Source organism: Lepidochelys kempii, chromosome 1 (assembly GCF_965140285.1).
Source record: "Lepidochelys kempii isolate rLepKem1 chromosome 1, rLepKem1.hap1, whole genome shotgun sequence".
Lineage (NCBI taxonomy): Eukaryota > Metazoa > Chordata > Testudines > Cheloniidae > Lepidochelys > Lepidochelys kempii.
In genome coordinates this window covers 261,239,135-261,263,394 of record NC_136380.1, presented here as the reverse complement: position 1 = coordinate 261,263,394, position 24,260 = coordinate 261,239,135, and the positions used below count along the sequence as shown (strand labels likewise).

The 24,260-nt window shown below is 42.2% G+C and overlaps 1 protein-coding gene across 6 annotated transcripts in view; it reads right to left on the bottom strand.

Annotated features, from left to right (window-relative positions):
* Window positions 1-24,260, bottom strand: part of EP300 (EP300 lysine acetyltransferase) — a 129,115-nt gene that overhangs the window by 3,563 nt on the left and 101,292 nt on the right. For 3 of the 6 annotated variants that reach the window (XM_073327139.2, XM_073327145.2, XM_073327140.2), the window contains 13 exons: window positions 24,025-24,113; window positions 21,480-21,560; window positions 17,751-17,807; window positions 16,258-16,335; window positions 14,845-14,912; window positions 11,900-12,050; window positions 11,201-11,347; window positions 10,570-10,683; window positions 8,857-9,022; window positions 7,984-8,148; window positions 7,014-7,088; window positions 2,269-2,430; window positions 1,517-1,798 (listed from right to left, as the gene is read on the bottom strand). In XM_073327139.2, the coding sequence (XP_073183240.2) occupies window positions 1,517-1,798; window positions 2,269-2,430; window positions 7,014-7,088; window positions 7,984-8,148; window positions 8,857-9,022; window positions 10,570-10,683; window positions 11,201-11,347; window positions 11,900-12,050; window positions 14,845-14,912; window positions 16,258-16,335; window positions 17,751-17,807; window positions 21,480-21,560; window positions 24,025-24,113 (1,635 nt within the window). The remainder of the gene's footprint in view (window positions 1-1,516; window positions 1,799-2,268; window positions 2,431-7,013; window positions 7,089-7,983; window positions 8,149-8,856; window positions 9,023-10,569; window positions 10,684-11,200; window positions 11,348-11,899; window positions 12,051-14,844; window positions 14,913-16,257; window positions 16,336-17,750; window positions 17,808-21,479; window positions 21,561-24,024; window positions 24,114-24,260) is intronic. The other 3 variants (XM_073327141.2, XM_073327144.2, XM_073327148.2) reach the window with 3 other exon arrangements.

The window sequence follows — 24,260 nt, the reverse complement described above, 5'->3', positions numbered from 1 at the left end:
ACTTCCCTGGATTAATGTCTATTCAACTAGACCACTATTTTTAGGAAAACAGTCTTGATTTCAAAGTTTGCTGTGATGGAGGATCCATCACAATCCGTGCTAAACTGTTCCAATGGCTAATTACTGTCACTTAAATTGGCATCTTATTTCTAGTGAAGATTTCTCTAGCTTCAACTTCCAGGCATTGGATCTCATATCTTTGCCTGCTAAATTGAAGGGCACTCTCATCACATTTCTGTTCTCCACATAGGTAGCTCTAGACTGATCAAGTCACCCCTTAAACATCTTTTCGTTAAGCTCAATAAACTGAGCTGCTTGTAAGCATATTTTCCAATCTTTTATTCATTCTTGTGGCTCTTCTCTGAACCCGCTCCAATATATCACTTTCCTTCTTGAATTGTGGATGGTAGAACTGAATACAATATTCCAGCAGCCCCACCAGTGCCAAAGAGAATAAAACTCCCTCTGCTTCATATTCCCATTTATACATCCAAGGGTCACACTAGCTCTTTTGACCACAGCATCGCACTGGGAGCTGATGTTCAGATGATTATCCACCATGATGCCCAAGTCTTTTTCAGAGTGATTGCTTCCCAAGATAGTCCCCTATGACCAGTGACGGCCATTATTTACCACTCTCCCAGTCTTTGGATCATCTGAAAAGTATCACTAATAATTTTATATTTTCCTTTCAGGTAATTTATAATGTCCTCTGTGCCCAGGTATTGGCAGAAGTCCAAACAAGTAACAGTGAAAAGTGTGTGGGCAAAACAGTATCTGACATTTATACAGACCAATAGCCATGGCTTGGAAAACCTGTTTGCCCTGAGCCAGTAGAAATCTCACCTGACCAAGTGGGGTCAGGGGACCACTGGCTCCTTCCCCAGAGGGAAGGAGAAGCTCAGGGAACAGAGTAGCCACTCATCTGCTTGCTCTTCTTCAAAAGAGGAGTGGGGCACAATAGTGCCACTTCTTAAAGAAGGGGAGAGGGAGGAGCAGATTGCTTTTCCCAGTGAGCAAGGGGAGCACAAAGCAGAGGGGCCACATGGAGAACAGATGGGAGGTAAAGGGGCTTTGAAATTCTGAGGAGGACAGAAGTCCTGCCAAATGGTAGGGGGCCTGGTATTCCTAAAATTAGTTAAGAAAAGAAAACTACCAGAATTCACTAACTCGAGAACCCAGAATTTGGTTATTTAGGTGTATGTGGGAGGCAGAATGTCAAATTATATTTGCAGTTTCTCAGAACTGAATTTAGGGCACAGTCAGTTTACTGGTGGAGGAGTGAAGATTTAAATGAAATAGGCATGGTTAAAGTGATTGTAGCCTTTGGGGGCATACAGCAGCACAGCTACTTTTCACTCAGGCTAGCACACTTAACACCCCCCATTCCAAACTGTCACAATGTAGACTGGACAGACATTGCTATGAATGTAGGTTTAGAAGTGACTTTAGGTGAAGAGTCTCCTTAACCTTGGTGCCCAGAGCTAGCAGGGAAAAAACACCTTATTAGGCATACCTCACAGACAGTGCAGTGCCATCTGGTCTCTACATGATGCTTGCATTCATTGCAGGTGTAAACAAAGCGGTCCTGGCTCTGGGTATGCAGCTCCACTAGCATGCACATGGTTGACCACTGAGCTCTTCGTAGCGAGGAGAACTCCAGGTGCTTGTCTCTAGCAAGGGTGAGGAAGGCATCACGCCCGTCCATCAAGTCACATGGAATGAGTGGGTCAGGCTCAACAATGGGAGGCAGGGAGTTCGCTGCAGGGCCAGCGATGAGACGGATCACAAAGAAGACCTGAAAAGTAAAGCAGAAGTTAAAATCAGCAGTTGACCAAGAGGCCATCAACCTTAACTACATGGTAAATGTCATTTCATGACTACTGATGTTAGCATGCTGTGATGGGTGGGATGGCTTTGCATCAAGCAGACTACTTGCATGGGTCATGAAGGAATTTCCACTTCTGCACATATAACACTACATAATTCACCAAGTGCACTATGCCCCCCCCCCCGCTTTCCTCTGATGCAAATACCGACCACTGAACTAAATGGGCCCATGGTCCAATCTGGCACAGCAAAGACTTTTACTTATGAAAGTTCTCTACACAGCACAACTGTGATCTGTATTTATCCCCATAGCCCTGATGGGAAAGCGTCTAGATGGGGATTCCATCTACAAATACGTACTCTTACTAAATTCTATATTCAGTGTTTGTGCACTTGGCTGTTCAAACAGTAGATACTTCTCAATCCAACGGCTTTTACCTCTTTGTGCTTCTCCATAGTGGCATACAGCTTCTGGGAGAGATCGTTGGAGACATTGGGCATGCCAGGCTTCTTCTTATTGCCACGACTTAAGCTGCTCTTGTTTTTACTTGTCTTCTTATTATTCTTCTTTTTGGCATTTTTGCTGTCTCCCTTACTCACCTGCCAGAGAAGCCGATAACTTTGAATTTGTAGAATAATAAGAGGCATTTAGGTGCCTCTGACAATTATTTAAAAAGACAGTAAATCAGTATATCAAAATTTAAAGCACTTTATTAGGCTAGCACCTCCAGTCATTGGAGAACTATAAGAAAAGCTTTCACAATTTACTAAGAAGCTAGGAAAATGTTCTTACCAACTGTCCTGGAAGTTTGAATTAATTTGATCAGAGTCATTCCAAAGATGCCAGAGTGGCAATATAACCATCTAAAAAGTATTTGAAGAGTGTAAACACCCAAAAGAGATATTTGTTTAGGTTGGACTGAAGGGGTAAAACAGAGAAAAGGGATAAAATTAATCAAAGACGGCCAATCAGAAAAAGGTTCTCTAATGGTGAGCTCTATTAGATTGTGGAATCATCTCCATGGAATGTAACAAACAACCTTGATACATTTAAAGCTGGAGAAGTCACTGAAGAACACATAAGGAATGATAGTGCACTGTCCAGAGACCTGGGGAAGGAGTAGACAGTTCAAGTGACTTTAAGGACTCTCTGATTTCTGTTATCTTCCCACCAACAAAGCCTCCCTAACCACTTATTCCGGCTTAACTCATCTCCCTAGACTGCCTCCAACGGAGGTTTATACCAAGTTTTGTCTTTATGTCCAAGAAATGGGATTTACTCCCACTTTGATCTTGATTAACATGTGTATTTGAGGATAATGGAAGCTGCAAGGGGTGACAATTTCAATTGAAACTGACAAAAGTCAGTTTCATTTCTAGTCTAGTGTGATCACAGCTCACTAATGAGTAGTCATGCCTTCTAGTCCCTTTTGTAGATGCTTTTTATGTACTTTATGTGAGAAATTGGGTATGGGAATACAGACTTTAAACTTTATTTCTTCAGTGGGTTTTATTCTGATAAACTTTAAAGTAACTTTGTCAAGATGAAAATTTCCAAAAAGAAGCTATTTGATATAATCCCCAATTCCTAAATAAAGATTACTAAACTGTCTTGTTTGCAAGAAGAAAGGTGAGATCTGGCCCTAAGATATTCACACTTATTTGGTGCTGAACCTTCCATAAACTGCTGGCATAATGCCATCTCAAGACCCTTTCACCTGGACAAGGCCATGTCAGCTTCTTTAGAAGCGTATTTGATATTTTTGGTGGTGTCGGGATGTTCCCTGAATGAAAAAACTGCACACTTATAAAAAAAATTGCTGGTTTCAGGAAGACTCACTCTCTCTTCCCTCCCCCCGATGCTAGCCAAAAAGATGACCTAACTCAAACACAATCATATCAAGCGGCATGGCTTCAAGGGAAGACTCATCTGCTTTGTCCAAAGGCCTTGGAGGAAGGTGCTGCAAGGCGGCACAGGAATACCATAAGAATTAAGGGTAAGACTGAGAAGTCTTGCCTTTAGGATCAGCAAGCCACCTGAGGAAAGACTAAAGTTCTAGAATCCCAAGACTGATCACCTCTGGGGGAGGACGTCACATCATCAACAAATATGCCGGGCTTTGGCCAGTCTACCTGTATGTGAAAAAGCCTGCTAGCAAGCAGCACTGTCAGCAACATCGCTGTCTGGCCCCATGACTGCAGTTCCCGCTTCTATTTCTGAAGAACCTAGAATACTACGCAAACCCTCTGTTATCCTAAGTATCTTTTCCCTTTTTCTATTTTTGTCTTTTACTTTTATTAGCTGGGAGACATCCCAGCCTTTTTCATTCTTTAATTTTAGGGTGTAAAAAAGTAGCTAAGTACATGAGCATCAGTCAAGTAGACCCTGGGAAGCTGCCAGAAAGTAAGTTCCACAGGCTTAAATAACCCTACAACAAAGTCTCAAAAATACTCATTAAAGCAACCTCAGTCTTCCGAGTCCTAAGCAATTTAAAACTGACAGCTGTAAACTAGGGTATGTGAACTGCTAAGTCAGGGTTGTCAGACTTCTGCTTATCAAAGTATTCTGTAGAGACCTGTATTTTAGTTGCTTTTTTTTTTTTTTGAAGGGGGTGGGAGGGAGGGAGGGAGGATTAGCTACTACTAATTGAATTGAACTGAACTAAGAGAATTGAAATCTAAAGAGGAAGCTTTTATTTGGTTGTGGTTTAGAAATTATACAATTTGTTTTCAGTATCAAATATTTAACCAGATCCAAGTTCAGACTGACTAAATCTTGGTAAAATTCTTAGTTGGTGTTTATAACTGAACTGACAGCCACCTCTGTAGATCCCTTCTTTGGATTTATAAGGACTAATTATTTGTTGAATTAATCTGATGATTTGACTAATTTGATCATTTAATTCAAATCTACTAACTTGTTGATTTAGCCTTGATTGATCTTTTTGCTTTAGCCTTAGTTTCAGTGATATGCTTTCTTGATTTTCATAGCTTCAAAAAACCAACCCAAACAAGGATCCAGAATATCCTGGGTGGATATTAGCTGGTCAAGTTAAACCCTGATCTCCCTCAATTGATCTTAGACTCTTACAACTTTTAGACCATCTTTGTTAGAGATTGAAAGACTACATAACCGCAGAAATTCACGACTGGAATGTTAAATGAATGGTTATAATCTATTCAGGAAGAACTGAATGGGCAAAAGGGGAGAAGGAGGGGCACCCTATGTTGAAAATGGCATTACCTGTTTCTGAGTCACTCATAACTTGGACAAAAGTGATCCTGAATGCTCATACATCAATATCCTAACAGATAAAGCACACATGGGGTATCAGTTGGTGTCTTCTACAGACCACCAAATCACACAAGGGAACAGGATGACTGCCTCCTTATCTACCTCTCTATGATCTGTAGGGGGGCGGAAAAAAACTGATCATGGGGGACTTCAATTTGAGTGACATATGCTGGAGGTCTTATGCTGCGAGTACTAAAAACATCCTTGGAATTTCAAAACATCATAGATGTCAATTTCCAAACTAAAAAATGCTGCAAGCCGACCTGGGCGAATTATTTATTAGACCTCGTCTTAACAGAAAAAGAGGAATTGATCACAGAACTAAAAAATAATGGTAGCTTAGGTATAAGTGATCATGACTTGATCCCATTTATAATATGCAAGCAGAATAAAGGCCAGACCAGTTTTTATCTATCTATCTATCTCTCTCTCTCTCTCTCTCACACACACACACATGGTGCTGATTTCACAAAGTTGAACACAATTATGAGCCAACTCAGCTGGGAGGAAGAATTTAATCTGAAAAATGTGAATGACAGTTCAGAATCATTTAAGAACACCTTACTAGATGCATAGAAAGCCACAATTCCACAATCGAGGAACAAGGCTGTACTGTGTAAAAAACCGATCCGATTGAGAGAGGAAATGAAGGCAGCTGTAAAAAATATATAACAAACGGAAGGAAGGGAAAGGTGATAGAAATGAATATATATCAGAAGTTAGGAATTGTTGAAAATTGATAAGGGAAGCCAAGGGGCACAAGGAGAAATCTATGGCCAGCAGAGATAAGGACAATAAGGACTTGTAAAAATGTTTTAGGGACAAAGAATCCGGACAATGATATTGGTCCATTACTACATGGAAATGGTAGAATCATTAAGAATAATGCAGAAATGTCAGAAGTATTCTTTCCATTCCACTAGTACCTCTTGAGGATGTTAAACAGGAGCTACTGAAGTGAGACATTTTAAAATCAGCAGGTCCCGATAACTTGCATCCAAGAGTTTTAAAAGAGCTGGCTGAGGAGCTCAATAGACTATTAATGACGTTCTTCAATAAGGCCTGGAGCACTGGGGAAGTTCTAGAAGAAAGTTAATGCTGTGCCAATTTTTAAGAAGGGTAAACAGGATGATCCGGGTAATCACAGGCCTGTCAGGCTGACATCAATCCCAGGCAAGATAATGGAGTGGCTGATAATTAGTAAAGAATTAAAAGAAGGTAATGTAACAAATGCAATTCAACATGGGTTTATGGAAAAACAGATCTTGTCAAACTTGGTATATTTTTTATGGGATTACAACTCTGGTTGATAAAGATAGTAGTGTTGACGTAATAAACTTCTGCAAGGCATTTGACTTGGTAACATGACATTTTGATTCAAAAACTACGACAAATTAACATGGCACACATTAAATGGATTAAAAACTGGATAAATGACAGGTCTCCAAATATAACTAAACAGGGAATCATCATCTAGCAGGTGCATTTTCGGTGGGGTCCTGCAGGGACTGTTATTGGCCCTACGCTATTTAACATTTTTATCAATGACCTGGACGAAACCATGAAATCATCACTGATAAAATTTGCAGATGACAAAAACTGGGAACAGGTCAATGATTCAGAGCAATCTGGATCACTTGATAAACTGGGCACCAGCAAACAATATGCATTTTAATATGGCTAAATGTATACATCTAGGAACAAAGAATGTAGGTAATATTTAAAGGGTTGGGGACTCTATCCTGTGAAGCAATGACTGAAAAAGATTTGAGGGTCATGGTGGATAATGAACATGAGCTCCCAGTGCAACACTGCAGCCAAAAGAGCAAATGCAAGCCTGGGATGCATAAACAGGGGAATCTTGAGTAGAGTAGAGAGGTTATTTTACCTCTGTATTTGGCACTGGGTGCGACTGCTGCTGGAATACTGTGTCCAGTTCTGGTGTCCACAATTCAAGAAGAATCTTGATAAATTGGAGAGGGTTCAGAGAAGAGCCACGAGAATGATTAAAGGATTAGAAAACATGCCTTATATAGTGATAGACTCAAGGAGCTCAATCTATTTAGCTTAACAAAGAAAAGGTTAAGGGGGTGACTTGATTACAGCCTATAGTATTTACATAGGGAACAAATATTTAATAATGGGCTCTTCACTCTCGTAGAGGAAGGTGTAACATGATCCAATGACTGGAAGTTGAAGCCAGACAAATTCAGACTTGAAACAAGGTGTAATTAACCATTGGAACAATTTACCAAGGATTGTGGTGGATTCTCCATCACTGACAATTTTTAAATTAAGATTGGATATTTTTCTAAAAGATCTGCTCTGGGAATTATTTTAGGGAAGTTCTATGGCCTGGGTTATATAGGAAGTCAGACTAGATGACCAGAGTCATCCTGTCTGGCCTTGCAATCTATGAAAAACGTCAGTCATGGACTCACTGTTACGCTCATTCTGCACTACACAGCACTCTCATAGCAATTAAGACAAACCAAGGCTAAAGTCCAGTGACACAATGTGTCCACCTGAATCTGAAGATAAACTGGCTGAGAATAGTTTCTAAGGCTCCCACACAATGATTTTCTGGCTCCCAATTAAGTAGAATGATAGCAAGAATTCAACTTACAGGTAGGGAAACAGGAGGGGGAAATGGGCACCATCTGGGAAAGCGGGAGAGCTGAGTCTCAAAATAAACATGCATTTTAGATAAGCCTAAAGACAGTTATTACCACCCCCAAATGGAAGTTTTAAGTCTTAACAACATTTAATTCTGCACCAGGGACCTAGGGAAACTAAGTGAAGATATAAGAAAAGATGGAGAAATATCATGAAGAGTTAGGTAAAAGGAGTCTCCTTACATCCGTGCTCTCATTACTAGTGTTCTCTTCTCTCTTCCGCTCTTCCTCCTCTTGTTCTAGTTCCTTAATGCTCTCCTCCAGCACGTTGGGCCAGAAGTCCCCTTCAAAGTAAGGCAGCTCTTTTGCACTTGTTAGACGATCTTCTGTTGCCTGCTTAAAAATATCCTACAAAAACATACAAACCCGGTTATAGCTATCATAACTATCCAAATGAACCAGGGCACCCTATTCTCAGACACAGCAAAAAAAGCACTGAAGACACATTTAGTGGTGCTTCAATTATGGATAGTTTGGGCCGATGATTCAGGCATTTAGTCCCCACAGGAAAAAAACCCCATTAGTAGCTCAGTAGACTGCTAGCCAGTCACTACAAGCCCCACATTTATTAGATAGAGCAGCAATATCCCAACACTTCCTACAGCCCTTGATCTCAAGTTAACATAAACCTACAGACTTTAGGTCCTTCTAACTCCATCAGCAGCCCAACCCTTTATGTTGGGTTTCTTTTTTTTTAAATCGCTAAAATATCCCCAAAAGATTAACTCTGTTCTTCATACTGACAGTCCCATATTGGCTGTTGTTCTCTAGTATTCTCATGGCCTGTATCTTTGATTTTCTATTTCTTTGGGAGCAAAGGAAGGTGTGACATTACCGCATACCTCTTTTACTAAAATGGCTTCAAAAGATGCGTGGTTTAGATAGGATTTACTTATTTTAACCCCAGACTGCTAAATACTCAATCCAGTTCTAAAACACAAGTTAATGCCTTACAAATTTCTTTGAATAATCCTACATTGTAGGGCAAGCAGTGGGAAGAGAACCAAAACAGACTGCTCATGAAATCCTACTGAATCTAATTTACAATTAACCAACCTTGTAGTCATGGACAATGCGCTCCGACACAGATTTGTCCAGCATCTTTTTATACCACTCTTGCAGTCGCTTGGGCTTGGGTATCTTCTGGTCAGGAGGATGGCAATGGAAAATATAGTCATCTCCTTCACTAGGCGGGCAGGCCCAGATATGTCCAGTTGTATATCTATCGTTGTAAAAAACATCAATACATCAGGATGCTGATGTGTATCACTAGGGTCTTCTATTCCTTTCAGCCACAAGGTGGAGCCAGCACAAAGCCTGCTGGTATTACAAGATGGACAACTACTGCAATCCTCTTCCTGATCTAAATTCTAGAGCTGTCACTATATATAAGCAATGGATACTGTTAATAAAAACACTGAGTTGTATTCTGATTGGCACATGCATACAATATAGGCATGCATATTTTTACTAATTAATGCACAGCCCTATTCTGTGCAGCAAAAAAGCATTTCCCCCCCATCTACAGGTAAAATCACTAAAGCCTGACATACGCTTGCAACTGTCATCTACCAACTGCATTACAATTAGATGAGAGAAGTGTAAATTCTCAGAGCAAAGAAACGGAACATTTCAACACTAGGAGCCAGGATTTTCCTTCCCCAGCAAGACAGATGAGCTGCCTACCAGCAGATGAGATCCAAAAACTAACTTGTCTTCTGAAACCTACTTTACTTTCCCAGCATTGATTCCTTTCCCTCTGCCTTCAAGCCCAATTAAAGGAAGAAAATTCCTCTATACCTGGGAGTTCTCCCAAGTATATTTCCTCTATAGCTCCTAAGGAGCATGTCTTTCAGTACCATAAAACCTGAAATCATCTAGAAAGTAATAACTGTGAAAGGCTATAGGACCACAAAGCCAAATTTGCCCTCAGTTCCTTTCCCTCTATTGGTAATTTGAAAGATTCCCAAAACCAGGGAAAGGAGAGTAGACAATATGCTCAGAATTCCAGTTATAAGTACTCTTCCTCGCTTCACTGAGAACAGCCTCTGCAGATCCCCCATCCCACTCTAGAGCCTTGTCTTCACAACCACTTAAGTCAATGTAAGTTACATCGCTCCAGGGTATGAAAAAGCCACTCCCCAGCGACGTAACTTGCATAGATTTAAGGTGGTGTCTACACTGTGCTATGTCGGTGGGAGATGCTCTTCGCCGACATAGCTTCCACTTCTCGTTGGGGTGGATTAATTACATTGACAGGAGAGCATGCTCTCATTAATGTGTGCATCTTCACCAGATGTGCTAAATCGCACTGGTGCCGATTTAGCATGGTAGTGAAGACAAGCCTTGGGAAACTTAGCTAGCAGCAGTCCTCCCCTCCCGAAAACGAGCACCTGACATCACCCATAAACACAGAAAGCAGCATGAAGTGAAGGTGTGGACTGAGCTTCATATAGCAGTTTTACAGACACTGGGATAAGGAAATTCCTTGGTGGGAACGTAGCATAATACATGGGGCCTGCTTCTAAGGTCTTTTACACCTCTAAAAAAACTGCTCCACAAGTCTCTGCAGAGAAACCACAATCTCACTGCAGTGTCATATCCCCTTCCTCCTCCTAAACCCATGGTTTTGTTGCCCCTTCCATTATGTCACAGGTTGAAATTAGATGGCATGCTCTTCAGGGTAGGATCCATATCATTTTGTCTGCACTGAGAGGTGCTAGCACACTACTGGATGCTGTAAAATAGGAAGAAGGATTAAAAGCTTACCCTAATTTCTTGACATATTCTAGGTATCCAATTAATATTTCATGATAGACAGCAGTCCTCAAGCATTTAGGGCGGAAGAAATGAACACTGTCAAGGTAAGATATGTATACTCGCCTAGGCAAAGATGGGGAAAAAAAAAATACATGACATTACAGAACAGAAGGCCAGAAGTATTTCACAGCATTTATATACATTAATCCATGGTATTTTCGGTCCTTGAAGTACCTAATGCACAAGCCACTGTCTTCAAAGGCTACGGGTCCCATCTACCTCCAGGAACTCACATTCCTTTACATCACCTCTGGTTTCCAAATTTGACCTCCCCCTCTCTCTAGAACAGTCTGCTCCCTCTTCCTCACTGATTCCTTGTTTCTTTACAAACTAGACTCCAAAATCCTGCTGCTGGAATACCATAACCAAATGCCCATTCTGTCACCTACCTATCTTCAACTCCTTCTTACTATAACCATATTGCTGTAACTGTTTTGTGTTGGGATATACTATTATGAATAACAAAATTTAATTATGCTGCATTAAAGTTTTAAATCTGGGACTTCAGAAGGTTTATCCCACTGAGATTTCAGAGCAAAGTAAAATTTAACCTCCCTTGACTGGCACTGCAGTTCCTCACCTCTGATTGGGCGGGGGGCAATCTGAGCCATACTCCTGTACATGCATACCGAAGAAGCACAAGTCTACACCATCTATCTCCTCAAAAGCAAACAGGGCTTTTGTTCGATAAGGGAAGGACTCTGCCATCTCTCCACTGTCTACAAACCTGCAGATATCATAAGATAAAGAGGAGAGTAATAAATACTTTCATTCCATCAGGACAGAGAACACCACATGGTGATACATAAAGATAGTAATTAAGACAGGATTTGCAACGCATGGTCAGAGCCATTTGTCACAGGCAATGGGAAAGCAAACACTAACAACTATATCCCAGAGAAGGAAAAGTGTCCCAAGTTATCCTGAAAGTTTGTTCACTTTTCATCTCAATCTTTCTGGAGTGGAGGGATTTTAGTGTTTACATAAAGGACAAAACTAGAAAGCAACAAATACAAATAATCAAAGCTACAATACAATGGAACACAGCTTTGTTTTAAAATTGTTTAGTTTTAATCTCCAGAACTTTAATATACTTCATGCAATTTAATATAAGTGGGTGTGACATCACTGACAGCCAATCAAGAAAGCTGTGTTGGTGGTGTTCTGAATACTAGACACACTTTGCAGTTGCCAAATAGCAGCAAATGTAGAAAACTCAAACACCTATCTTTTGGGATGATGCTGGGAGCAGGCAACATTAGGACTTGAAGGGATGTACCTTGCTTTCATTCCAGGTTTTACTTCTACAGTTTTGTCAGAGGCATGAACCACCCTGACTGTGACCTCTCCTGACTCAGGGTGATTCTGTCTTCTCAGAAATTCGTTCACTCTGTTCTCCAAGAAGGTACCCAGCCTTGTAGATGGCAACCCTGCACAAACAATAAAACTCTTAACATATGCATAACTGGAATTTCAAATTCTATTTCTCTATTCATGTATTAGATTTGAGTGAGGGCACTGGCAGAATGGGCCAAGGACCAGAGTAAATCGGAGGTGCTGCCTGTGGAAGTTTCAGGCTGCCTATCCCTGTCAGGTTCTAGCCGATACTGTCCATACCCTCATTCTCTTGAAGAGAAATTCGCACTTTTTGGACAAATAAAAACCCCTTCTAAATAGAACGATTCCATTTATATCCACAAGGATTACAGTCATCTCTCCTTTCAAACAAAACCTAAACAAAGGAAGAGCAAGTATACAAGGCATCTGAAGGAGTATCTGAAACTGATAGTCCACGTAAGAACACAAAGAGGCCTCAATCTCTTTTTGAGCCTGTAGATACTCCTGCAAATATTAACAGTTTCTTGTCCACAGCCTCCCATTTTCACATTTGGCACATCCTTGAAAATCCCCACTGCACAACAGCATTGAGAGTAAAATTTGTAAGTAAGTAACTGGAAACCCCAGCTAATTAAACAAAATTGGAAGCAGCCCTCCCATTCCTCACAGTGTTCTCAGTAAATCCAGGACACGTGGATTATGGAAAAAGCATACAGATGGTCTAACTTGAAGCACTAGTCTCAAAGTGGGTTGGTTTCCATTTTATGAGAATGCAGTTGAAGAAAAAAGCTCTGGGATGGCTAAGATGCAAACCCAACTATTTTTTCAACATTTCAAGACAATTCAGTTCTCTAAATCTCCTCCTTGCCCTTTGTCAGAAAAGCTCACTACAAAGATAGAACTTTTATACTGTGCAATTGCTAACACCCCAGTGTCAGTCAAGTTTTGTTTGGGCTGTTTTTATGAATATGAGCAAAATTAAATGCAACTATTTACTCAACTTTTAAAAATGCAATTTAAAGCTGAGTGAAAGGAGTCAGATTGAAAAGCTTTCAAAATCATCTCCGTCTAAAGAACAGACAATGACAGTACAAGCTTCCCACACTTTGCCTTCATCCTGATATCAATCCTGCCCAAGGAGAAGCCACCTCTAGTAAACAGTGGTTTTGTTTCTGTGGTCAAAGCCAAATAGTCTGCTCTGCCAAGACTTCTAGAGGTGCCAGCTGTGGGACAATGTTCCCTCTAATTTTTGACAAGCCATGGCGCAAAAAATTTCTTCTATGCAAATATTTGAAGCAGAGTTCAAATTTGTGCGCCATAAGGCAAATGCGCCCAAGTGAGTATTTCATTTTTTGTGCATGCGATGTTTCACCATGTGCGCGGGATTTGGATCTGTGTGCGTGTGCACACGCGCACAGCTTAGAGGGAACAGTACTTCGGGGATGACTTGAATGTATTGTCTTCACATTTAAGCAAGACAGCAATCATAGAGGAGCCACTCCCCAACACTAGTAATATTAGTGACTGAGGTAAAAGGCTCTGTATCCCACATTAACAGTCCCCATAACCATTACATTAGTAACAGGGCCGGATTAATCTTTTGTTGACCTGGCACAAAACATATTTGTGGGCCCCTATGGGGGCTTTGGAGCAAGAGGCCGGCTGGGGGCAAGGCATGGCGTGGGCGACCCCACTCTGCCCAGTGTGAAGGCAGTGTTTACTAACTGGCAGTTTCCAGATGCACACTGGCCCGCCGATCCCTGTGCTGCCAAGGTGCCCCTTCCCCGTGCGGGTCCATGCTGTACCACACAACCACCCCACCGAGCACCTCCCCTCCCCCCCCCCCGCAGTCAGCCCCATTACAATTCCCCAGCACCACACACAGACCCCTCACTGCCCAGCATCCCAACACACAGATCTCCCCCCCACCACTGCCCAGTACCCTTCCCCACAGCCCCACCACAACTACACAGCACCCCCCCCAGAACACACAAACCTCCCCCACTGCCCAGAGCCTCCTACCCCCTCACATCTCAGCATCCCCCCCCATCACAGACCCACACCCTGCCCCTGCCAGCACAGAGCAGGGATCCCCATCCCTGCCAGCACAGTGCTAGGGGTCAGGACAGCTGAAACTTGGGAGCAAAGAGTGGCCCCACTCAACCCTACCCGCCTGGTGTTGATGGTGCTCACAGTGGAGGAGACATTTCCTTGCATGGGCAATGGAGCGGTGTGGGAGAAGGGCAGCCTCCAATTTCCCCAGCCAGATGCTTCCACAAAGCAGCAGGGAGAGGAAGGCCCTGCCCCAGGGAGCCCAAAGTAGACGGTCACCAGCCTGGAGTGGCAGCTGCCTCCCCTCTGCCCCAGTCTCCACTGGCAGCTGCTGGTCAGTGACGGGGGCAGAGAGGAGCCCTCAGCCGGCCAAAAGGAGCAAGCAATGGGCTGGGAGGAGGGGCCAGGGGGTGGGGAGGGGCCAGCAGGCGGGGCCAGGGGCAGACAGAAGCCCTGGCTGGCAGGTCAAGAGGAGCGAGTGGTGGGGTGGTCGTGAGCCGGGGATAGAGAGGAGCCAGCTGCTCCGTGCACAGCGCAAGTGGAGTGGGCCAGGCCCTCTTTTGAGCATGGGCCCAGCAGCAGCCATTGTAAACATGGTACTGATTAATAAGTTGGATGTGTGCATTTTGAATAAATACTAGGGAAGTGATCTGGCTGAAATTATCTTCCCATCTCTATCCCAAAACACATGGAACCCCAGAATTTAAGTAAAAGCTTAAAATTCTTAAAATAATACAAGAGGGACAGGAAAGTTTCCCCTCTCTCCCAATACATTGTTAAGCACTTAGCTAATACACCTGAAATGTTCTCTGAACAAGTATCAGGAGGACTTACTTTTAGCAGAGAATTTGTTCTCTTTTCTGGTTCGTCCTGTTTTCTTTAAGCAGCCATCACACACAAAGCTGAAGTGGAAACGAGAAAAAGGAATGAATAACCCCATACCTAATGCTGCTAAGGTATTTTCCACTGAATGCATCCAATGAAGTGAGCTGTAGCTCACGAAAGCTTATGCTCAAATAAATTTGTTAGTCTCTAAGGTGCCACAAGTCCTCCTCTTTTTTTTTTTTTTTTTTAAAGGTACTCATAGTAAGATTCATGACATGGGTTTGAAACATCAGAAAGAAAACATTCTACCAGATGTTGAAGACTAGGGAACAGCCACACTGAAAATTTTGGATAAAACTGAGGACAGAAGGAAGAGAATGGCAGTAACTCTACCAGTGGAAAGTTACTGTCATCTTAACATTTGGAGCTTTTCAAGACAGAATAGGAGAAAGCTGAATGACCAGAGCATGAACACAGTTGACCTTTACAATATGGGCTTATTCCTCTGAAACCTCAGGTATTACCACTGATGGAGACAGGATCCTGCTTAGAGGAACTAATGGTCTGATATGATATAGAAAATTCTAGGATTCTAGTACACAAAGATTCCAGACAACTGTAGGATTCTTCCCCAAGCAGTTCAGGGCCAACCACCCTTATAAAAAGAGGAATAGGAGTAGCAAAATGGCAAATCCCCAAATTGTGCAATCAGAACAAACTATTTGAGTTTTTTACAGAAATTTACTTACACCAGAATTATAATTGATCATTTGTTATCTTAATCACTATAACTAGGAAATACTAATAGAATTTAAGTTTACTAAAGTCTTTTGTATTTTTGAGTTTCCTGATTAAGAAAGATCTACAGCAAGTCCAGCTAAGATAAAAATTGGAGGTTTAGACCTTTTCAGGATGTAAACCGCTCACTAGCTGGGGTCAAGAAGATACAGTCTGCCAGTTCTATTCTTCAGCGATGCAAAAGTGTTTAAACTGAAGTTTATATAACACAGAAACACATATCCCAAAGAGTAAGGAAAACAGACCAACATAAAGCAATGGCAATTTAGTAATTATGACATCAGCATTCCTGGTTAAGGACAATCATGACTTACTGAACTAATATCTAGAAGTTCTTCTTTTACATAAAGGTATCCTAGTGATCAGCAATGGTAAGAAATGCAGAACATTTTAAATCAAGACACCATCCATTATTTACGTTTACTTGACATTGGCATGGATATTGTTTAAAATGTTAACAGCTAATGGAATGTCTCCCATTGGATCAAGTTTTTTTAGACACAGGATTTCATATTTTATATATATAAGTAATATATCAAAATATAGGTATATACACATCAACACCTGTATAGCAACCAAATGTCATCTATTCAAGCATGGAAGGAAAAACAGCAAGAAACTCACCCAGATGGCCAGATTATTTCATTATGAAGCACACAGATCTGGTGCATTTTTCTCCCACACTCTATACATTCAACAAACCTGGATGTCAGAAAATAAGTAGGGAGAGCACATTAAATCAATGACACTAATTACAGGGTTACTTAAGTTAGCAATATTTCAAAGATAAATGTTTACTAAAACTCGTACCTCATGCCTTCCCTAACACAAAGAATCAAAGGGAGACAGGGACCCTGTTCCTTGAGAGTTCAGAGATTTAAGGGTGGACCGGTGTAATTTGTGCTAGATGCCTGAGATCAGAAGCAGCCTCTGAATTTTACTCTTTGGACTGCAGAGGAACTACTACAATGATGGAAGGGATAGGGTTATGAGCCACATTTCCAGTCTTTCCTTCCATGACCTTTGCCAAATTGAAAAGCAACACTGACTGATCTCAGGGTAGGCATGTGCCCCTCTGACCTAGTCATTAGAAATTAAGAGACAATTTAGCAGCTGCAATGTGGGTAGCTGAATTAGGATCTGGATTAAGGGGCTAAAAGGTGATTAAAAAAAAGCACTGGTGAGATGTAGGGGAAACAGATTGCTATCTGGTCACCACTGGCTCCAGCACCTGAATGTCCACTACTCTGTTTCTCCAGCAAGAAGGCTAGAATAGCAGCCAACTCTGTATAACCCTGTCCTTCTGGTATAGCTCCCTGCAAAGTAGGAAGGTTATAGAAACCAAGAGCAGAAAAATGCTGCTGCAGAATGATCTGATATTAATTTTGACCTCTCCATGCACTGTACCGGGGTGGCCAAACTGTGGCTCATGAGCCACATTCAGCTCTTTTACCATTGAAGTGTGGCTCGCTGAGCCCCTACCCATTCTCCACCTACCAGGGGGTAAGAGGGGAGGGAAGGAGGGGTTTGGCCCTCTGCCTTGCAGCGGGGTGTTGGGGTGGGGACTTCTGCCCTGTGAGGAGGTGGGTCTCGGGGCTTTAGCTCCACAGGGTGCACCTGCTGGGGCAGAGGGCTTCAGCAGGAGCAGGGTTGAAGCCCCGAGCCCCATGAGGTGCCTCTCACAGAGCTGAAGCCCCAAGCCCCATCAGGTGTGCCATGGCTCTTGAACTTCTGAAGACTGTTGTATGCAGCTCAGAGGGTCAGTAAGTTTGGCCACCCCTGAATTACACCAAAAGAAAGAGCTTCAAGTAGCACAGCTATCTGCATGCAGTTTTCTATCAAACATCAGAATTCAAGAAGAGTGAAATGGACTCTGCAAGTCCAGCAGTCCATAACCTCAGGATTTCATTTTCTTAGGTAGACCTGTGATGATCTGGAGTCTCAGGACAGAATGCAAAACTTGGTGCTTGCCCACCAGCCCCTGCTGGCCAACTAATGGAGCAGCATTAAGCTAAGAAAACTATGAAGTGATGGGTTTTTCCACAGGGGGTGAACAAGGAGAATGGGGATATATAGATTTAAAAATAAATAAGTTGAGTTGCCAGAGTGTTACTTACAGTTCAGGATCTAGTGTATCATTTTTCCTCTTAGAAAACTGTTCTTTGTTTATCGTACTAAGGAGAAAGAGATAGATAACTTAGTTGTGACATAAGATAAGCATTCATAGTACACTAATTTCCCACATCTTGAGCGTACCCAGGCACATTCACTGTAACTGGATTTCTTAAGTGTTTATGATGCTGTGAGGAAAGGAGTAAGAAAGAGTTCATAATGAGAGGCTGAGCACAAAGTATGTGTTTACTCCTCCCTGCGGCAAGGATGCTCTTCTATTGGAGAGTGACTACTAGTGCATGCCTCAGGTAGATTTGAATCTGAGAAGTGCACCAGTAATCTAAATGCACACCCTGGAATGGCATATAGCTATCTCAGTTTGGGGCTCAGTTTTACATTTCATTTTTTGAAAGCCTTTTAAAATTTAGTTTTGGGTTAGTTTATGAAATATATCTTTCCTCTATGAGGATCCTACAAGGATCTATGGAAAAACTGGTATAAGCTATTATTGTGTAGGGAATACTCTATTCTCAAAAACAACCTGGGTTATTCAGACCCCTTCCACAATGAGACCAGTTATAATAGCCTTCTCCTGGAGTAACACTTCAAAAAGAAACATCTGCTTCCCCCGGCAGCCTGGCACTGGTACCCAACTGTATCGCTTTTCACTTAATCTTGACTATATCTTTTTACCCATCTATTTAACAGAAAAATCCCTCCAACCTTTATGAGTCTTTTGGTGATGGGGTCCCAGCCATGAATATCTGGGACGTGGCTTATGGCATAGTAACATTGGTCCAAAGAACTAAGTAGCTTTGAACTATCAATACCTAAAACCACACTGAACTTCAGTAAGTAGAGCTGTGCGATTTGGAGGGGTTGAGCGTGTGGAGAGAAGCATGCACTGAAGTTATCACAGGAACAGGGAATCAGTCCAAGTTGCATGGGATTGCTTCCCCTTCCTACTCCCTCTATTTCAGGGTTCAGCCTGGGTTTTGCAAGATGCAGTCATCCTTCCCCAAAAATATGAGATTTATATAAAAGGGCCAACCCTCCCTATCATCTCAGAAGTTGCATGCTATTCCTCATCTCACACATCAAAAAGTTCTGGTTTTATTAATATTCTCTCCCAACCCTTTTCTTCTAAAAACATGCTGTCGGGGGAGACGATAGGGAGAGAGGTCCCATTACCTTGAGTCCAATGAGTTTACAGGCTGCACCAAAATTAATATGAAACAAGGAGTGGTGGCATACCAAAAAATTTAACTACTGACTCATTTGAAGGAGACGACTTTCAAATTCATTATGTAGTAGCCACTTATTTATAGGATGGGGGAGTACACCACAAATTATAAATTATTTTCTTCATTTTACTACTGTCAATAGACATTTCAACACCATTTACTAGTTAAATTTAATAATGAATACAGTTCAACTATTTGTATTTGCAATTATATTACCAAATTTGGTGTACAGAAATTAAGCCGCACTCACCACAGAGGGCCACCTTTCTTCATTCTACTTGACACTGTTGCAAATTGTGCTATTCACTTGCCTAATTTATGTGCAAGGTGGTTTATACATTGCTGATTGGCAAGTGGCAGTTCATATGTTCTAGAAGTCTTACAGATCTCAGATTATTATAAAACTTGTTTAACGTGAGTAAACTGTTACCCTTGATTCACAGAATCATAGAATATCAGGGTTGGAAGGGACCTCAGAAGGTCATCTAGTTCAACCCCCTGCTCAAAGCAGGACCAATCCCCAACTAAATCATCCCAGCCAGGGCTTTGTCAAGCCTGACCTTAAAAACGTCAAAGGAAGGAGATTCCACCACCTCCCTAGGTAACGCATTCCAGTGCTTCACCACCCTCCTAGTGAAAAAGTTTTTCCTAATGTCCAACCTAAACCTCCCCCACTGCAACTTGAGACCATTACTCCTAGGGACACTATTGGAATTCTAGGGACACTACTGGAAATGCTGACTAGCACACCAAGGCCACAACACCCAGTTCCTCTCTCTGCCCCACAGAAAATTGACAAGTGCTCCCACAGCGACCCTAGGTGTAAATGATCACTCTGCAGCTACTCTAAATAGTAGCATATCCCTTACTGTGACCAAGATTTGGCCTTTTCCTGCTTTTGACAACTTTTGCTTCCAGTCGAAGGCATCATCTTGTACCTTCCTTCCTATATGCCAGTTTCCAATCACCCAGATTCAGAATTTTCGGAGTTCCCTCTCTCTTTCCCCCTATAGAATCTACTTGACACCTTGCCCCAAGGAGTTTCCCTGGAGAGTCCAATACTCGCCCTGATCTGCAAACTAACAACTCTGCACTCATCTGCTCATCCTATTGGTTTCCTTCCTCACTGGAATTCTCTGTTGCAAGCCATGAGGAAGCAAACAATGTCTTAGCAGTTGTCAGAGCATCACTTTCACTACTATTACTATACAAAAGCCAATTAAATCCATGTCAAGCTCTCCAAAACGTCTGCCCATCAGCAACTGTGCAGCATCTCTTACATCGGGGTGGGAAAATTTTTTGGCCTGAGGACCACATCTGGGTATGGAAATTGTATGGCGGGCGATGAATTCTTACAAAAATGGGGATTGGGGTGCAGGAGGGGATGAGGGCTCTGGCTGGGGGTGTGAGCTCTGGGGTGGGGCTGTGGATGAGGGGTTGGGGGTGCAGGTGGTGTTCTGGGCTGGGACAGAGAGGTTTGGAGAGTGGGAGGGAGATCAGGGCTGGGGCAGGGGGTTGGGACATGGGAGAGGATCAAGGGGGCAGCTCCGGGCAGCGCTTACCTCAAGCAGCTCCCAGAAACAGCGGCATGTCCCCTCTCTGGCTCCTACACGGAGGTGCGGCCAGACAGCTCTGCACACTGCCCTGTCTGCAGGCGCTGCCCCTGCAGCTCCCATTGGCTGCGGTTCCTGGCCAATGGGAGCTGCGGGGGCGGCGCTTGGGGTGGGGGCAGCATGCGGTGCCCTCTGGCTGCCCCTACATGTAGGAGCCGGAGGGGGGACGTGCTGCTGCTTCTGGTAGCCGTGCAGAGTGGGGCAAGACCCCGACCCCACTCCTCAGCTGGAGCACCGGAGCGGGGCAAGTCCCAGACCCTGCTTCCCGACGGGAGCTCAAGGGCTGGATTAAAATGTCTGGAGGGCCGGATGTGGCCCCAGGACATAGTATGCCCACCTCTGTCTTACATGATTATAAGATGCTGCTCTAATAAAAAGGGTCTTAAATATCTGAATGGTAAAACTGAGTTATTCTTGCTTGTAGTTTTAGGCAGAGAACAAGGCAGAAGAGTGAACAGAAAAACCCTCCCAAAAGCAGAAGGGCTGAGATCTAGAAGGATGTTTGCTATGCACCCTACCCTCTAAAAACTGTCAATTTTCATGTGAAGATATTTCCTGTCCTCTTTTTAAAGTGATATTCCTTTCCTTCCCTAATAGTATAAGTTTTGAAAGAGGTGATTACTCCTTTCCCCTTACCATAGTATTGTCCAGGATTTGAAAGACAGGTGTCCTCACCCACACTTATGATAAAATCCAGATTTTCAAGCTTCTTCCCTCGCTCTATATTTGGTCCAACTCTTGAAGTAAGATTAAAGCAAACCCCTTCATTGCCTAGGTACTTCCTAACCTTTGAGAGTGCATTTTAGACCATGCTATAGATCAGAACTATCACAAAAATATATAAATAACTATCCCAAGCAGATATATGGCTACTCACGTTTGCGGTTGTGATGGGTCATCCCCCAGAGAAACGCTCTCCCCCTGGATTTCATTGAAGCACTTCTCACAGAAATGATACCTGTCAGCAAGAAGGCCATATTTGGGTGAACTGTTCCGTCCACACAACACAGCCCAAGCCAAGCAACGGAGCCACCAATCACAGCAGGCCAAGGAGGGGACGGGAGCAGAGAGCAGGTCATCAACGGCGACAGGGATATTCAATGATGTAGATTTATGGGCCCCACAGTTTGTGTTTGGTTGGTTTGGTTTTTTGGTTTGGTTTTTTTGCAATCAAAGCCAAGTGCAGACAACGACAAGCATGAAGGAGAAATAAAAAAATAACACACACACGAACAAACAAAGAAATGGGGGTTGTAGGACAAAAACAAAAAACACAAAAGCAGGACAAGACAACACAAAGCAGAAAGCCAAGGCAAAGCACAGATTAGCATTAAATCTCAAATGGAATCACAAGCAGCAACTGATTATAGCAAATAAAACAAAAGAGTATTCCATTTTAGCATACCCGCACCCTCTTCATTTTAAAAAGCAATGCCATATAAAGCAAAGAATCAAAATGAGGAAAGGGAAGAGGGTAGAAGGAAGGATGGATTGCTACTCTGGCATCTGTATCAGGATAGCAATTCTGTCTGCAAGAGCATCTGCTAGGAGATGACCAGAAGGGGGAATCTTCCACCTTAAAAAAAACACTCAGACTGAAGGGCCACAGGATTCTCTCCTCACTGAAGTGGACCCCATGGCTTGCAATAAGCTACAAGAGTTTCACTTCCATCAATTTAAAGGGACAGTAATCAGTCCTCAGCACCACCATCCATTTGTTTTAGGTCTGTCAAATTATATGTAACACAGGTATTTGAAATGTATTAATTGCATTCATACTGCTCTAGATTCACACAGTATTGCCATACCCCAATTTTGAGACACAAAATAGTTTAGATATCAACAAAATGAAGCCGTTCTGTGGTGTTTGTTTGTATTTGAATGAAACTAGAGTGTTTTATTCAAGATCTGTTCCCCACCCCTCAAAAGTCTATTGAAACTACAGTCTCTCCATTACTAATCATGTTAACTGGAGTGTACAAAACATCTAAAAACAAAAGGAACAAAGAAAAATAAAACAAGCTGTGACAGTTTATCATAAAGCAACACAAACCAACGCTATGGGATCTGTAAAGCTAAAGAGGTCACTTTATCCTCTCTGAGCTCCCTCCATTACAGATGGAAGCTGAATCATGATTTTACTTAAACATATATTATATATACACAGTTTATATATTACATACACACATTTATTTAAAGATCAGAAGTGAATGACACTCAAGTTATGAAAGCAAGTGTGGGTTTAGGAAGAAGATTCTTCCAGTCCATTTAGTGCTCACCAAAGGACGGCACATGAAGAGAAACTATTGACTCATGGCATGAAATGTTCTTGCATATAAAACTTCTGAACCTTCAGATTCAGATTTCTTTTTATGAGACACTATGACCTCTTTTCTCCACTCCTCCATTCCTACCCCTAAAAACCTCCCTTGATGCATTGCAGCAACCCTCTCCCTGCAGTCAAAGAGGGCTGGATGCAACTACTGTTCTGCAGATTCTCAATAATTCTTTCCACCCCTACAGGCTGAATATACTTCCTCTCCTGAAAGACCTGGCTGGCTTCAGGATGAAAAACTTATTTCTTTGGAAGGTGCCAGACCAGAGAACAGAAAGCAAGAACCACACTGAATAAAAGGTGGCATAACTGGAAGATATCTCCATCCCTCTGTTTAGACTGAAGCGTTTAGTAACAAACCAAGGGCTGCCATGCCTGAATGTTAAGCATAGTGTTCTTTCAGGATAATAAGAAATATCTAGCAAGAAACCTTCCCTGGGAAGTCAAAGAGGTTTTAATCCTTTAATAAACTGCAGGTCAAACATACTAGCCAGGAAGAGAGTTTTGGAAGTGACAGTATTTTATATTGTTGCTGACAGCCACAGAAACGCAACAATTCACTCAAGGGGGCTTGTGATGATAAAAGCACTAATTCCCTCAGCAAGGTTTGAATAATTAATGAAGTATGTGTCAAAGACAGCTATGTTATTCACTGCAAAATTCTTCATAACAATAGCACAGAGAACCAGTTACTTGCTGAATATGATCAGAAGTTCACTGCACAAAAAAAGTTACTAACTTATCTGCTGAAGGATTGTTGTGTACTGTTTGGCAAGGAGGAAGGGCGATATAATTTATGATAGCATAATATACTGATGAAAACAAAATCTAACTACAGGATAAAAATCTACTGAATACCACAAGTGTTTTTTTTTTTTTGGAAGACAAAGGAATAAGAGCAAAGGGTGCAACAAGCTTTTTTGCAGAATGGCAGCTTGCTAGTACACAATGTAAGCTGTTCAAGATATTTCCAGAAATTTAGAATGTGACATGAAGGTATACACATGTATGAAGGATGCATACATATACAGGCATGCCTCTGCCCATAGATTGATTGGTGATGCATGCTGTAACCAGTTTTACTTACCTGTTCTGGTAACTGTAATAAGTGGCATCTCGAGGGATTGTGCACAGCTGTTTGCCATAGCAACACAAAGTCTGTGGCGAGAACTCTAACTGCAGAAAGAGAAATTTTCTTAGTATTCATGCATGTTTCCACTGGCTCTCCCTGAGAAGTGGGTATGACCCATACAGCGAAGTTCTGGATTACTAAAACTGCACCATTCTGTGCACAGATCTGAACAGTACCGTATGAGAGTCTAT